This window comes from Cebus imitator, unplaced genomic scaffold, assembly GCF_001604975.1.
Source record: "Cebus imitator isolate Cc_AM_T3 unplaced genomic scaffold, Cebus_imitator-1.0 Scaffold25, whole genome shotgun sequence".
Lineage (NCBI taxonomy): Eukaryota > Metazoa > Chordata > Mammalia > Primates > Cebidae > Cebus > Cebus imitator.
Window position 1 is genome coordinate 6721443 of NW_016107340.1, and position 14246 is coordinate 6735688.

Below are 14246 nucleotides of genomic sequence, written 5' to 3' on the forward strand. Positions count from 1 at the left end.
TTTAGTAGAGACAGGGTTTCACCAGGCTGGCCAGGTTGGTCTCAAACTCCTGACCTCATGATCCACCTGCCTTGGCCTCCCAAAGTGCTGGGATTACAGGTGTGAGCCACAGCATCTGGCAGTTCTTTTTGTTTTTAAAGCAGGCTCATTTCAATTATTATTGACGTCTTCATTTTGAAACTTTAAGTAATATTTGGTTCAAAGCTTTCCTCCTCTCACCAGAGCAGGCTGGACTTGTGGCTCTGGTGACCTGGAATTGGGAATAGGGGTGTGGGATGTAGGGCATAGTTCTTCTTGTCACATCCCATTCTGTATTCCCAGTTATTACTTGTGATACTCAGAATTCCAAGAATGACTCCCAATGACCTTGCCCATGGATGATCCCCTCCCCTTTAAGTGTGGGAATCTATGAATATGATGAGCTATTACTCCCATGGTTCTGTTACATTACATGGTAAAAGGGAGATGATCTGGGTTGGCCTCAACAAATCAATGAGCCTTTCAAGTCAGAGTTTTTTCTGGCTAGTAGCAGGACAGTAAGTCAGAGGTTCCAAACACAAGGGTGATTGAACACCCTGTTGCTGGTGCTGGCTTGAAGATGGAGGGGAATGTGTGCCCAGGAATTCAGGAAGCCTTTAGGAGCTGAGAGCGGTCCTCACTGCCAGCAAGAAAAAGGGGACTACCATCCTACAACCACAAGGAACTGAATTAGCCAACAAGTTGAATGACCTAGAAAGCAGGTTCTTCCCTAGATCCTCTAGCTAAGAACCCAAGCTGGCCCGCACCTTGATTTAGGCTTTATGAGACCTGGAACAGAGGAACCAGGTGAGCCTACCTGGATTTCTGATATATGGACTGTGAGCTAATAATTTGTGTTGCTTTAAGCTACTACATTTGTGGTAATTTGTTACATGGCAATAGAAAACCACCCATGACTCCTGCCATCCCAATGCCAGTTAGGGTGGCAAGGAGGAAGGAGAGGAAAATTACATTTCTTTACATAATTGCCCTTCAAAATTTGTTGCCCTTTTATTAGCAGGACATAACCATGGTTCATTATATGAACAACCTCAACTAGATGATGGGAACCATTTCTGTCTCTTTCTGTTCGTTGTCCCAGTGTCTCTGATTATTACCAATTGGCCATCAGTTCCCTTCATCTGGCAGGTGTTCAAATAATATTTCTTCCAAAAGACCTGTGGCATGCTCTTGGTAGGAAGTTGAGCAGGGGTACATGAATGAAGCTCAACTTTTTTCTCCCTAGTCCAGCACATTCTACCAATAGATATCCTATTGCTTCCAGGGTTCTATTACCCAGGTAGTGGCCATCTTAGGAGTTACCAGCAGAACTGCTTATATTCCTTCCATCTTCTCTGGGAACCATTTAATCTGGGGGAAACTCCAGTAACCTTTCCACCCCAAAGAGTCGGGGATGCTGCTCAACCTCACTACCTTTCTTCAGCAGCTGAGTGGCTCTGCAACTTTCAGACACGATATAATCACAGATCTCAGATTTAGGTCAGCTGGGAGATTGTAAACTCTTCGTTCCACTAAAAGATGACTTCTATTGTTCCTGGTCCTTTCTTAAAACTCTTAATGGTGGCCAGCACAGTGGTGCACAACTGCAATTCCAGCACTTTAGGAGGCCGAGGCGGGTGGATCACCTGAGGTCAGAAGTTCACAACCAGCCTGACTAACGTGGTGAAACCCCGTCTCTACTAAATACAAACAAATTAGCCAGACATGGTGGTGCATGCCTGTAATCTGAGCTACTTGGGAGGCTGAGACAGGAGAATCGCTTGTACCTGGGAGGCGGAGGTTGCAGTGAGCCAAGATCGCGCCATTGCACTCCAGCCTGGGCAGCAAGAGCAAAACTTAGTCTCAAAAAAAAAAAAGCTGAGTGCAGTGGCTCATGCCTGTAATCCTAGCACTTTGGGAGGCTGAGGTGGGCAGATCACGAGGTCAGGAGCTCCAGACCATCCTGGCCAGCATGGTGAAACCCTGTCTCTAACTAAAATACAAAAAATTAGGTGTGGTGGCGTGCGCCTGTAGTCCCAGCTACTCAGGAAGCTGAGGCAGGGGAATCGCTTGAACCCGGGAAGTGGAGGTTGCAGTGAGCTGAGATTGCACAACTGCACTCCAGCCTGGAGACAGAGTAAGACTCCCTCTCAAAACAAACAAACAAAAACTCTCAACGGTGAAAGTTATCGAACCGGTTCAGCCTGTATTGCTCCTGTGGGAACCAGAGTCTCAGGCCAAGAATTGGGCCTTATTTGAACTTAGCTTTAGAGAATTGAGTGTTCTTAACAGGGCAATATTCCTACTAAAATCTCTGAAATATTTGTTGTCTTCTAAGAGCAGGAACTCAATTATACCCCCATATCATCATGTAATACTTTTCCTGTTACAAATTCAATCCACAAATGTCCAAAAAAAAAAAAAAAGAGATCCATCGTAACTAAGTAGAATTGTATCTGAGTAAAGCAAGGAAGGTCAATATTAGAAAATCTATCAATATAATCTTACCACATAGGCAGATTAAAGGAGAAAAGCCACATGGTCATTTCTAGATACATAAAAAAGAAGTGTATAAAACTGAACACTCATTCATATTTTTTTAAACCTCAAAAAACCAGGAAAAGAAGGAAACTTTTATGTAATAAAGAGCATCTACCTATAATTTACAGGAAACATCACATTTTAAAAGCATTTTTACTAATGTCATGAATAAGATGAGGTTGCCCACTATCACTGTTACTATTTCATAAAGAAAGAATTGTTCTAATTGAGAGGGGAAACCCCCTTGCCTGCTTCTAGTCACCTCCTCCCTCCCCCGCCAGATGGGAAGGAGAGTGAAAAAGGAAAGTAAAATAAAATAAAATACCAAAGAGCTGGGAAAATGACTCCCCTTTTAGTTCCCAGCATCTCTGCTATCTGCTAACCTTGAAAGAGCTGCAAATGAATGTTATCCCTGCCGGCTGGATCCCGGCACTGGGTGACACCCACACATCTCCACAAACCAGACTCCCTCCTGGAAACACCTCTGCCAAAAAACAGCTTGTTGCTTTGGTCTTGTCTCTGTAAGCCCCCTACCCTGCCGGTCCCAGCTCATGCTGTATACGAATTAGCAAATCAATGAAGCCAAAAGATTGTAAGGTTGGATGTCCAGCAAATGGACAAAGATATAGTTCCGCCTCAGTTTCCCCTTTAGCGCTGTAAGCCTAAGACCTCTGGGAGCTTGGTGAATGAGGCTATAGCCCCTCACAGCTCCTGGCTGAATAAAAAGCCACTTCCTTCCGCAGTTCGGTGTTTGAGAGGTTTGTTCCCCGCCGCTCCTGCTTCATAATGGTTGTAAGAAAATGAAAAAGAGGTATAAGAAGAGACAAGTTGGTGATTTTTGCAAATAATATTATCTACACAGAAAATCCAAGAGCATCTACTGAAAAAGTAATAGTACTGTATAACAAAACAAAATGCAGCCTGTAGTCTCAGCACTTTGGGAGGCTGAAGTGGGTGGATCACCTGTGGTCAGGAGTCAGAGACCAGCCTGGCCAACATGGTGAAACCCTGTCTCTACTAAAAATACAAAAATTAGCCATTCGTGGTGGCGGGTGCTTGTAATACCAGCTACCTGGGAAGCTCTAGGCAGGAGAATCCCTTGAACCAGGGAGGCAGACACTGCAGTGAGCCAAGATTGTGCCACTGCACTCCTGTCTGAATGACAGAGTGAGACTCCGTATCAAAAAAAAAAAGAAGAAGAAAAAAGCAGTGTTGCTGGCTATAAGATCAAAACACAAAAATGAGTAATTGTTTCATATATCAGCAATAACCGAATAGAAAATAAAATTTAAAAAGGAAGGTGTAATTTAAAAACAGCAATGAAACTTATAAAACACCTCTGAAAAAAGCTAGCCAAACATACAAAGGTTTAAGGAGGAAAAAGACCTAAAAAAAAAATGGAGTGGTATATCATGTTCTTATCTGGGAAGAATACATACTGAAAAGAAGTCAAATTAGTTTGTCAATCCAATGCAATGCAAAGCAAAATCCCAAGAGGATTCTTTTTGTGACTTAGACAAATTGGTTCTAAAAGTAACATCCAAGAAGGGCCAAAACAATACTGAAAAAGATAAGGAGAGCTTTCCTTGTTACATATTAAAACTTACTATAAGGCTTACTATTCTATCTACTATAAGGCTTACTATTCTATTGCCTAGCAAGTTCTTTTAGAGGTGTATGCAGCCTCCTGTCCTGGTTGTTTATGCATTCATATATTTACAGTGAATATATAAACACAGATGCAGTAGACAGGCATCAAATTGATCATTATCAAGAGAAGGGAGGGGAATGGGATAAAGAATAACAGTGAAATTTAAATTTTCTAAGCAATGTTTTATTTAAAAAATATATTTAGGCCAGGCATAGTGGCTCACACCTGTAATCCCAGCATTTTGGGAGGCAAAGGCAGACGGATTGCTTGAGGTTGGGAGTTCCAGAGCATCCTGGCCAACTTGGTAAAATCCCACCTCTACTAAAAATTCTAAAAATTAGCCAGGCAAGGTGGCGCAATCTTGGCTCACTACACTCCAGCCTGAGTGACAGAGCAAGACTGTTTCAAAAATAAATAAAAAATTAAAAAAAAAAAAAGTTTGGGCTGCGTGCTGTGGCTCACATCTGTAATCCCAACACTTTGAGAGGCTGAGGCAGGCGGGTCACCTGAGGTTAGGCGTTCAAGAACAGCCTGGCCAACATGGTGAAACCCTGTCTCTACTAAAAATAAAAAATTAGCCAGGTGTGGTGGTGCATGCCTGTACTCCCAACTACTCGAGAGGCTGAGGCAGGAGAATCGCTTGATCCCAGGAGGCGGAGGTTGTAAGGTTGCAGTGAGTGGTGAGCACATCACTGCACTCCAGCCAGCCTGGGCGACAGAGTGAAAATCTGTCTCCAAAAAAATAAAAAATAAAAAAATTTGATACAGAAATAAAAAATGTGAATTCTGGGTAATGGTTTCTTTTTTTCTTTTTTTTTTTTTCCATAGCAGAAGAACTTGAGGTGGTTTCTTTTGTTGAATTATTAACTGCTCTGTGAATGTTTCTGCATGTTTCAGTCAAATTAAACAAAAGTTGATTAATTTTCAAAATAAAAACAAAAAGCCTTATATTCACTATTTGCTTCTGGGGTTTTGCTTTTTATTTTTTACTTTTTTATTTTCCAAGACAGAGTCTTGCTCTGTCGCCCAGGCTCGAGTGCAGTGGCACCATCACAGCTCACTGCAACATCCACTTCCAGGTTCAAGTGATTCTCCTGCCTCAGCCTCCCAAGTAGATGATATTACAGGCTTGCACCACCACACCCAGCTAATTTTTGTATTTTTAGCAGGAACAGGGTTTCACATGCTGGTCCCAAATTCCTGACCTTCAGTGATCTGCCCGTCTCAGCCTCCCAAAGCATGGGATTACAGGCGTGAACCACTGCAGCCGGCCTGGATTTTGCTTTAACACTATTCAGTTCCAGATGTTTGGAAAGACATATGGAATTTGAACTACTTCTGTAATATTAGATAGTCTCATAAATATTGTGAAACTCAGCATTCTAAACATGGTTTCTGAGTGAAATGTTTAGTTTTCACCATGTTTTAAAGATTAGTTGTGGCTAGGTATGGTGGCTCATGCCTATAATCCCAGCATTTTGGGAGGCTGAGGTGGGCAGATCACTTGAGGCCAGGAGTTTGAGACCAGCCTGGCCAATATGAAAAAACCCCATCTCTGCTAAAAATACAAAAATTAGCTGGGTGTGGTGGCACAAGCCTGTAATCCCAGTTATTCGGGAGGCTGAGGCTGGAGAATTGCGTGAACCTGGGAGGTGGAAGCTGCAGTGAGCCAAGATCATGCCACTGCACTGCAACCTGGGTGACAGAGACATGGCAGACGACCAGAAGGTGTTGACGAGGCAGCCACGCCATCTCTTCTTGCGAGCATTTATTTTCTCTGTTTGAAGCCTTGTGACCCATCAGGACCCAGAGGTTGTCTGATCACATTACTAGGCTGCCTGCTGTCTTTGGGTTGGGAGATCCTGGTTGGCCCGAAGGGAAGATCAGAGGAACGCCTGTCGAAGATGGGTTTCTCCTGCTCCTCCTCGCCCGACACTGTCCAGGATCCTGGTCTTGGCCTCCTGCCCTGCCAGGGACTTGACTGAAAGGGCAGGCCTGCTGGCAGAGTTGGGGCTGCTGACCATAACGTTGCTGGTGGGCCTCTTGAGGATGAGGACCTGCGGAGTGGGTCCCGCAGGATAACTACAGTCCTGAATCATAATGGGCACTTTGGGAAGAGATTTGGCTTTCCTGCTGTCTTTCTGTGTGATCTTCAGTTTTTTTCAGAGGTCTATTTCCCTGCTGTCTGCTGCCTCCTCCAGCTCTCAGCGACCTCGTCATATTCCATCTCACTTGCTGCTTTCCAGATCGCTTGCTTTCTTATTCTGCATTTTCTTTGACTTTTGAAGTATTCAATATTATTACTTGATTCTGGTTTTTTAGACATCACTATATGGCCCTTGGCTTTCTGGTCATTCCTCTAATTCTTTTGCTGTTTCAAGCTCTGTTCCAAGCCTAAGGTTTTACCACTGAATTCTGTTCTGTGACACATCACCTAAAACAAACTCAACTTTTCATTCCCCTCAGACTTTTTTGATCAACAGTATTTTCAACTTCTTGTGGGAAGTAAAAAACTTCCTTTTTAAAGTTTCCTTTCTTGTTAAAGAATAAGTGTGCTAATAACTTTAAGCCCTATCCTATGTAGCTGTTAGCCATGCCATGCTTACAGGCACGTAATACATTCTATATCCTTGTACTTTAACCAAGATATCTGTGCTGGACGTGCTCACAGGCATGTCCCAGTTCTCCACTGCTTTTACCTGTTTAAAAAAGTTTTAAGTCGTTAGTTAGCCAATTGGGTTTTAGTTTAGAGGTCTGGCTCTAGCCAACCGGGGTCAGACACAGCAGTAAGGATGACCCCAAATGCCTAAGGGATACATTTGTGTTTTCCTTTGTTCATTGTATTCTTGCAGCACAATAGCTGGCAAGGGTACCCTTTCTGCAGTCCAGGAAGTAAAACTTTTGTTGCTTTAGGATCCTTTGCTAATTTTTCTATGCGGGACCAAGCATCTATTTCCAACAATACTGAATCATCATGCTGTGGCAGTGCTGGTACACATAGTTTTGAATACCAGGTTCGTGAGTGAATCCTTTTTGCTTCTCTCTCTCCCCCACCCCCACTTCTTCTCCCCTCTGCCTTCATTTCTGCCCCTTCTTTTCCGGTTACATTAGAAAAGGTCTAATCTTATCAGTTCTGCCTTTTGTTTCTGCTCTCATAATTTTGTCAAGATAATTTTTTCAAAGCACAAGGCCAATGAGAAGGGGGAAATTTGGTCCAGAAGGCAGCTGGCCTGACTATTCTGAGTTTGAATCAGTTCTTGGTGGTCCTGTTAAAATACATTTTGAAGCAAATCACCTGTTTTTATACTCCTAATGTCTACTCTGTTCAAAGCCCAAATTTCCTTGCTTGGCATTTAAGGAGACTCCAAGTTCTTAAAACTTGTACTTGACTTTAATGCAAGTCAAACTTATTTATTGTATCTCAAACAGTCATCTTATATTTTCTTTTTTTTTTTTTTTTTTTTGGGACGGAGTTTCGCTCTTGTTACCCAGTCTGGAGTGCAATGGCGCGATCTCAGCTCACCGCAACCTCCCCCTCCTGGGTTCAGGCAATTCTCCTGCCTCAGCCTCCTGTATATTTTCTTTTCTGCATTTTGTGATCGTTTTCTTATGCCCGGAATACTCTGCTTTTATTTAAGTCTCGCCATCTTTCAGGACACAAAATATGTGTGCTCTTCTCTGAGGCCTTTGTGAACTGCCCCCAGCATTCACTAAGCAATTCATTGTCTCTGAAATTTTATAGCACAAACCCATTCATTCACTTGAAATTTAACAAATACCAACTTCTAGCACTTATCTTTTCATGCTTACATTTTCTCACTGCTTGAGATTTTCCTTCATCCAGTGTCAAGCACTGAGTCTCACAATCAGAAACCCCACTGCATTTGATCTGGTAAAAACAACATCTTTTTAAAAGACACATATTAAATCCTTTAAGTTAATCATATTGTCAATGAACTTAAATCAACTGCGTGACCACTATGTTTAAGGAAGATTCCTTTTTAGTAGGCTGGGGAACCGGAGAAGGGAAGGATGTAACTTTATTTAAAAAAAAAAAAAAAAGGTCCTTGTTCACAAGGAGCTAATTGCTTACTGGGCAGTGAAGAAAGGCGTTCCTTCTTTGCAATGGCTGTGTTTTTGGGTTTAGCTGACTCAATTCTTTATGTCCTCAATTTATGAGACAAAATAAAACATTTTTGCCACACCTCTGTGGGCAAGTAGGTGAGTCAGAATGAGTGTATAATATATAAATATATATTTTAATGATAATAAAGGTGTAGATTAACAAACTCAAACTTTTTTTTTTTTTGAGAGTCTGGCTCTGCCGCCCAGGCTAGAGTGCAGAGGCACGATCTCAGCTCACTGCAGCCTCCACCTCCCGGGTTCACGTGATTCTCCTGCTTCAGCCTCTTGAATAGCTGGGACTACAGGGTTGCACCACCACGCCCGGCTAATTTTTGTATTTTTAGTAGAGACGGGGTTTCACCATGTTGGCCAGGCTGGTCTCGAACTCCTTACCTCAGGTGATTCCCCCGCCTTGGCTTCCCAAAGTGATGGAATTACAGGCATGAGTCACCAAGCCCGGCCAAACCCAAACATTCTAAAAGCGCAGAGTAACCGTTCCCCTCCCCACCAAGGGTAACCAGCATCTTTGTTCTCCAACCAGAACAGCTGTATGCACCGGTGTATAAGCCTGCCTTAAGTGCTATTTTTAATCTTTTTTAAAAAACAGTCCTTAAAATAACTTGTGTACAGCTCCAGCGGCTGGCGGAGTGGGCCTAATATATTAAACAGTTGTTGTTTTGGTTTCTTTTTGGTAACAGCGACACAGAGATCCGCATTTGTTGCAGTTTCCACCGCAGGCCGGATGTGTAAACACAAGAAATACAAAAATAGCGCAACGGCTAAAGGAGTGTCCCAGCACGGCGCGCCAAACCAGGCGGGAATCGCGTAGGGCCGAGTCCCACCCGCCTGGGTTGCGGCCAAGACCCCTGCCCCACTTCAAAGCCCGCCGCGCCCCGCGTGGGGGGCGATATTCCTCGCTCCACCCTCCCGGAGGCGGTGCGGCTGAGCCCAGGACCCAATTGGAGGAGGCGGGGCCGGGCGCGTGCACGCGCACAAATGCCCGGATGCCCCGCGACGCCCGGCGCGCTTCCCTCGGGCGGTAGGGGGCGCGCACCGAGTCACCGCGGTGAGCTTGGCTGCTTGTGGGGCCTGTGCGGCCCTGTGTGTTGGGAAGATGGAGCAAGAAGCCGAGCCCGAGGGGCGGCCCCGACCCCTCTGACCGAGATCCTGCTGCTTTCGCCGCCAGGACACCCGTCCCTCCTAGGACTAGTGCGTTGGAGCGCCCAGTGCCTGGGCCCCGAGAGTGGAATGGTCCCCGAGGCCCAGGGCGTCGTGCTTCCGCGCGCCCCGTGAAGGAAATTGGGGACCCTCGAGGGACCCCCGACTCTAACCGCGAAAACCCCGAATGGTGTGAAGCAGGTACCGGCCCGGCAGCGAGCGGTCACTTCTGGGTCTGGGCTGTGACGGTTTTCCCACCATTGCTGGTTCCCAGACTCTGCCCTATCGCAGCCTTTGTGCCATTCGTGGCGGGGGGCTTGGGGCTCGGGGCACGGGGCACGGGGCACGTGGCTTTGCGGAGGTTTTGTTGGACTGAGACGAGGCTGTCGCCGCCGGGGAGGAGGGCGGGGTTTCGGCCGGCTCTCGCGGCTGGGGGGCGGGTTCGGGGGGGGGGGTCTCCACGAGAGTCCGGGGTAAAGGTCACGTGGGCGGGGGACTGCGGGGCCACCTCAGCGCGGGGGTCCGGATGATCGCAGGTGCCTGTCCGGTCGCCAGTTTGAACGTGGCGCGGAGTCTGGGCGGGATTGGGCCGGTTCCGTGGGCAGGTTGACTCAGCTTTTCCTCTTGAGCTGGTCAAGTTCAGACACGTTCCGAAACTGCTGTAAAAGGAGCTAAGCCCTGACTTGTCTCCAGCTGGGGCTATTTAAACCATGGATTGTCCCAGCTGTGTTCAGTGGCTATTGGAGGGTGGACCTGTGGGCACGGACGCACACTGCTTTTTCTCTACCGATCCAGGTAAGCACCGACTTCCTTGTTGCTTTAGTTTTAACAAAGGCGTTTATGTCCTTTATATATGATGTATTTTTCACAGATATTTCATGATTTCCAGTTTTCATCGTGTCTTTTTTTTTCCTCCTTGTAGGCAAATGTGCAATACCAACATGTCTGTACCTACTGATGGTGCGGTAACCACCTCACAGATTCCAGCTTCGGAACAAGAAACCCTGGTTGGTATTTTTGTCTGGTGTAACTTTAAGAATAATTTATGAGGTGATCAACTAAATTTCATATACCTCAATTGCAGCTTGGCTCTGTAAATGAAATTGTATGTGCATAGCTTAAAGTGTACTACCTCGGACATAATTGCGTGGAGTTAAAAACTGTTAACAATTGGTTCAGTATTTTATTAGCCCTTTGCCACATGGGCTTTAAAAATTAGTTCCATTACATTCTTAAGTGTGGTTGCTGAAGTTATATTTGTTATGTGATCCATTTTTTTCCTTTTTGATTTCCCAGTAGTTAATTTTTAAAAATGGTTTCTAAAAGTCACAAAAATTATTCATGCTTGTTGTAAAGATTTTAGTAATTAGAGAAATTTTAAAGTAAAACCTGAAAATTCCAGCCTTTTTGCTTCATGTTCCCTTTTAGATTTTTTCTATGTGCATATGCACATATATTTACATTTGAATTTAAATCTGTTATTGTCATGTTTGTTGTACTAACAAGATAAAACTATAGGTGTTTTATGACTTACATCCTTGTCAATACAGTTTATGTAATTCTTTAAAATGGCTGCATAGTATTCCATAGCATGAGTATACTATTTTAAAAATTATGCCTTTACTGATAGGTTTTTAAAAATTGCCTCCTGTTTTTGGGTATTACAAATACTGTTGGTTTGTACATGAGTTCCATGTGACTCTATAAGAAAGATTTTATGGAATTATAGGCTGGGTGAGGTGACTCATGCTGTAATCTCAGTACTTTGGGAGGCCATGGTGGGCTCACCTGAGATCAGGAGTTGAAGACTAGTCTGGGCAACATGGTGAAACCCCATCTCTACTAAAAATACAAAAATTAGTTGGGCATGGTGGCACTTACCTGTAATCTCAGCTGCTGGGGAGGCTGAGGCAAAGTCGCTTTAACCCGGGAGGTGGATACACAATCTGTATGAAAGGATGAAAATATTTACAGTCTGGCTCTTTACAGGAAAAAATTGACCCTGATCTAGTTGGCAGGCTCCTTGAATACAGGTCATATGTCTTATTTGTAATTTTTTTTTTTTTTGGCAGTACCTATCACTGTCCAGTGCATAGTAGAAGCTCAATAAATGTTTGTCAAGCAGATATTTGAAATGCAGACCAACTAAGAGGCAGCATGATATAGTAGGAAGAAAATGCTGAGTTGTAGTAGTCTCACTGTCACCCAGGCTGGAGTATAGTGGTGTGATCTCGGCTCACTGCAACCTCCACCTCCTGGGTTTAACTGATTCTCCTGCCTCAGCCTCCCGGGTAGCTGGGACTACAGGCACATGCTACCACCATGCCCGTCTAATTTTTTTTTTGTATTTTTAGTAGAGACGGGATTTTACCTTATTAGCCAGGATGGTCTCCATCTCCTGACCTCATAATCTGCCCACCTCATCCGCCCAAAGTGCTGGGATTACAGGGGTGAGGCACCAGCCTGATCTCTTCTTAATTACCCTTGTCAGCTTGGGTTGGTTAAGTTCTCTAACCTTCAGGAACCTAATCTTTAGAAAGAGATGTTTGGTAACAGGATCCACTCTAAATATTTTTTCTTTTCTCTTGGATTCTCTAAGTTAGCTTGCAGTAAGCTCATTGGATCAGTACAGTAAGCTCATTCGATCTCAATAATTATGGTTGTTTGTAAGGCAGTAAGCAGGTGGTATAAATAGCTGAAGGAAAAAATAATCTTTGCTGTCTTGATACTTGATGATTCCATATTTGCATAATAATTAGATTCTCCCCAGCATTTTTCCAAACCCCCTTTATTGAACTTGATGGTATGTTTGTTGCAGGTTCTATAGTTCTGGAATAATTTTGGAAGTATAATAGCTCTTTTCTCTTTATAGGTTAGACCAAAGCCATTGCTTTTGAAGTTATTAAAGTCTGTTGGTGCACAAAAAGACACTTATACTATGAAAGAGGTAAGCTGAATCAAGAGATAACTAGTATCTTTAATAGTTACATATAGCCATACTAAAGTTTTCAAGACATGGGGAGAAATTTGCCATATAGAAGGATTTTTCATTAAGCAGCAACATTTAATTTTGTGGTCATTTGGACTATATTTTAAAGCTAAAAATTCTAATTATACTCAACTTTCATTTCTCAGTTAGGAGCTCAGAGATAAAAGGAAGCCCTGTAGGGGTGTTTGACCATTTTATACTGTGAACCATTTGGTAGACTGGTAAAAGTCTTCTCACACTGGTAACTCCTTCTCAGAATCATGTTTTTAAATGTATGAAATAAAACGTATAGGATTACAAAGGAAACATATTAAAATACGGCTACCAAAATAGTGAACTAGTTTGTGATATATGTGCTTTTGTTATTAACACAATAAATACTAAGATTTAGAAGCAGATATAATATATATAATAATTATTTCTTTCAGTCAGAGTCTCTGTCACCCAAGCTGGAGCACGATTTTGGCTTACTGCAACCTCTACCTCCTAGATTCAAGCAATTCTCCTGCCTCACCCACCGACGTAGCTGGGATTATAGGTGCCTGTCACTACACCTGGCTAGTTTTTTGTATTTTTAGTAGAGGCAGGGTTTCACCATGTTGGCCAGGCTGGTCTTGAACTCCTGGCCTCAGCTGATCCACCCGCCTTGGCCTCCCAAAATGCTGGGATTACAGATGTGAGCCACCTCACCTGGCCAGTGAATATAATTTTGATATAGTCAGGAATGTAAGTGACATTTTGAAATGTTTGTCATAAGCACAGTATGATATGAAAACACCTGTGATTTTTGTTAGTGATGAAATCACAGGTATTAATACTGTTGTGATTTGTTGCTTACATTTGTAATCTAAGGGAAAGCTAAATTTTAGTTAGAAGTTTGTGAAAATAAAGATATAATTATTTTTTCCCATCCAAATTAATGGACCCCCTGAATTCTATCCACGGACTTCTTGGGCATGCATGGATTCCAGGTTAAGAACTTCTGCACTAGAGATACATGATTACAGTATACTGATCCTTCTGGGATAGAGATGAGCTGATTCATGACCATAGTTCTCTTTAATGGATTCAGCATTTTAGTGCATTCTCTAGCTTTAAATTTGTGCACAGAGCATGATTTTCGGTGAGAGATTGAGCCACCTTAGGCAAAATTTCAGTGTGATTGAAATATGCCTGTTTTCCTTCTCTCCCACTTAGTTTATGGGACTCAGATTACTTGAAACATTAAAGTTTCTTTCTTAAAATAGTATAGTGGGACAGGAAGAGCTTCCATATCCTTTTCCTCTCCAGCTACAGTTTTATAAACTTCCTTAAGGGATGTTTGGTAGAAAAAATCTAGGTTCTCTTCCTTTTTCCTTTCCCACTGCTGGATAACAGTCTGTCCAATCCACAATCACATAGAAATATCCCTTAAAGGTTGATGCTTGCTTGGCCAGTTAAATCCAAAGACAGTGCTTGTAGGGAAGTGCCAGGTGAAATGGTATTTTTAGGACTAATTTGGGATTGACCTTATTATCATTGTATAATCAGTTGAGGAAACAAAAATGTATGGATTTAGCAGTAGATGGAAATGAGAAAATTGGTCATAAAGACTTAGAATGCTATGCTAAACTATGTACCAGTATTGTTTATATTGTCTGATATAGTTCTCAGTTATAGGATCTTTGTTCTGGGGCACATGGGAAAGTAGTGAAAGCCAGTATGGGTAGTATAAAGAGCATCAGACTGAGTCAGAAGACCTGGGGCCAGTTTCTTCATATCTTA

General features: G+C 43.2%; 1 protein-coding gene and 1 pseudogene across 4 annotated transcripts in view; one reads left to right on the forward strand and one right to left on the reverse strand.

Moving 5' to 3' along the window:
- Positions 1-14246, forward strand: part of MDM2 (MDM2 proto-oncogene) — a 53138-nt gene that overhangs the window by 13127 nt on the left and 25765 nt on the right. For 2 of the 4 annotated variants that reach the window (XM_037736478.1, XM_037736477.1), the window contains exons 2-5: positions 9034-9694; positions 10187-10288; positions 10416-10500; positions 12366-12440. In XM_037736478.1, coding sequence (XP_037592406.1) covers positions 10420-10500; positions 12366-12440 — 156 coding nt within the window. In that variant the 5' untranslated portion in view covers positions 9034-9694; positions 10187-10288; positions 10416-10419. The remainder of the gene's footprint in view (positions 1-9033; positions 9695-10186; positions 10289-10415; positions 10501-12365; positions 12441-14246) is intronic. The other 2 variants (XM_017522938.2, XM_017522933.2) reach the window with 1 other exon arrangement.
- Positions 5855-6831, reverse strand: LOC108300231 (annotated as a pseudogene).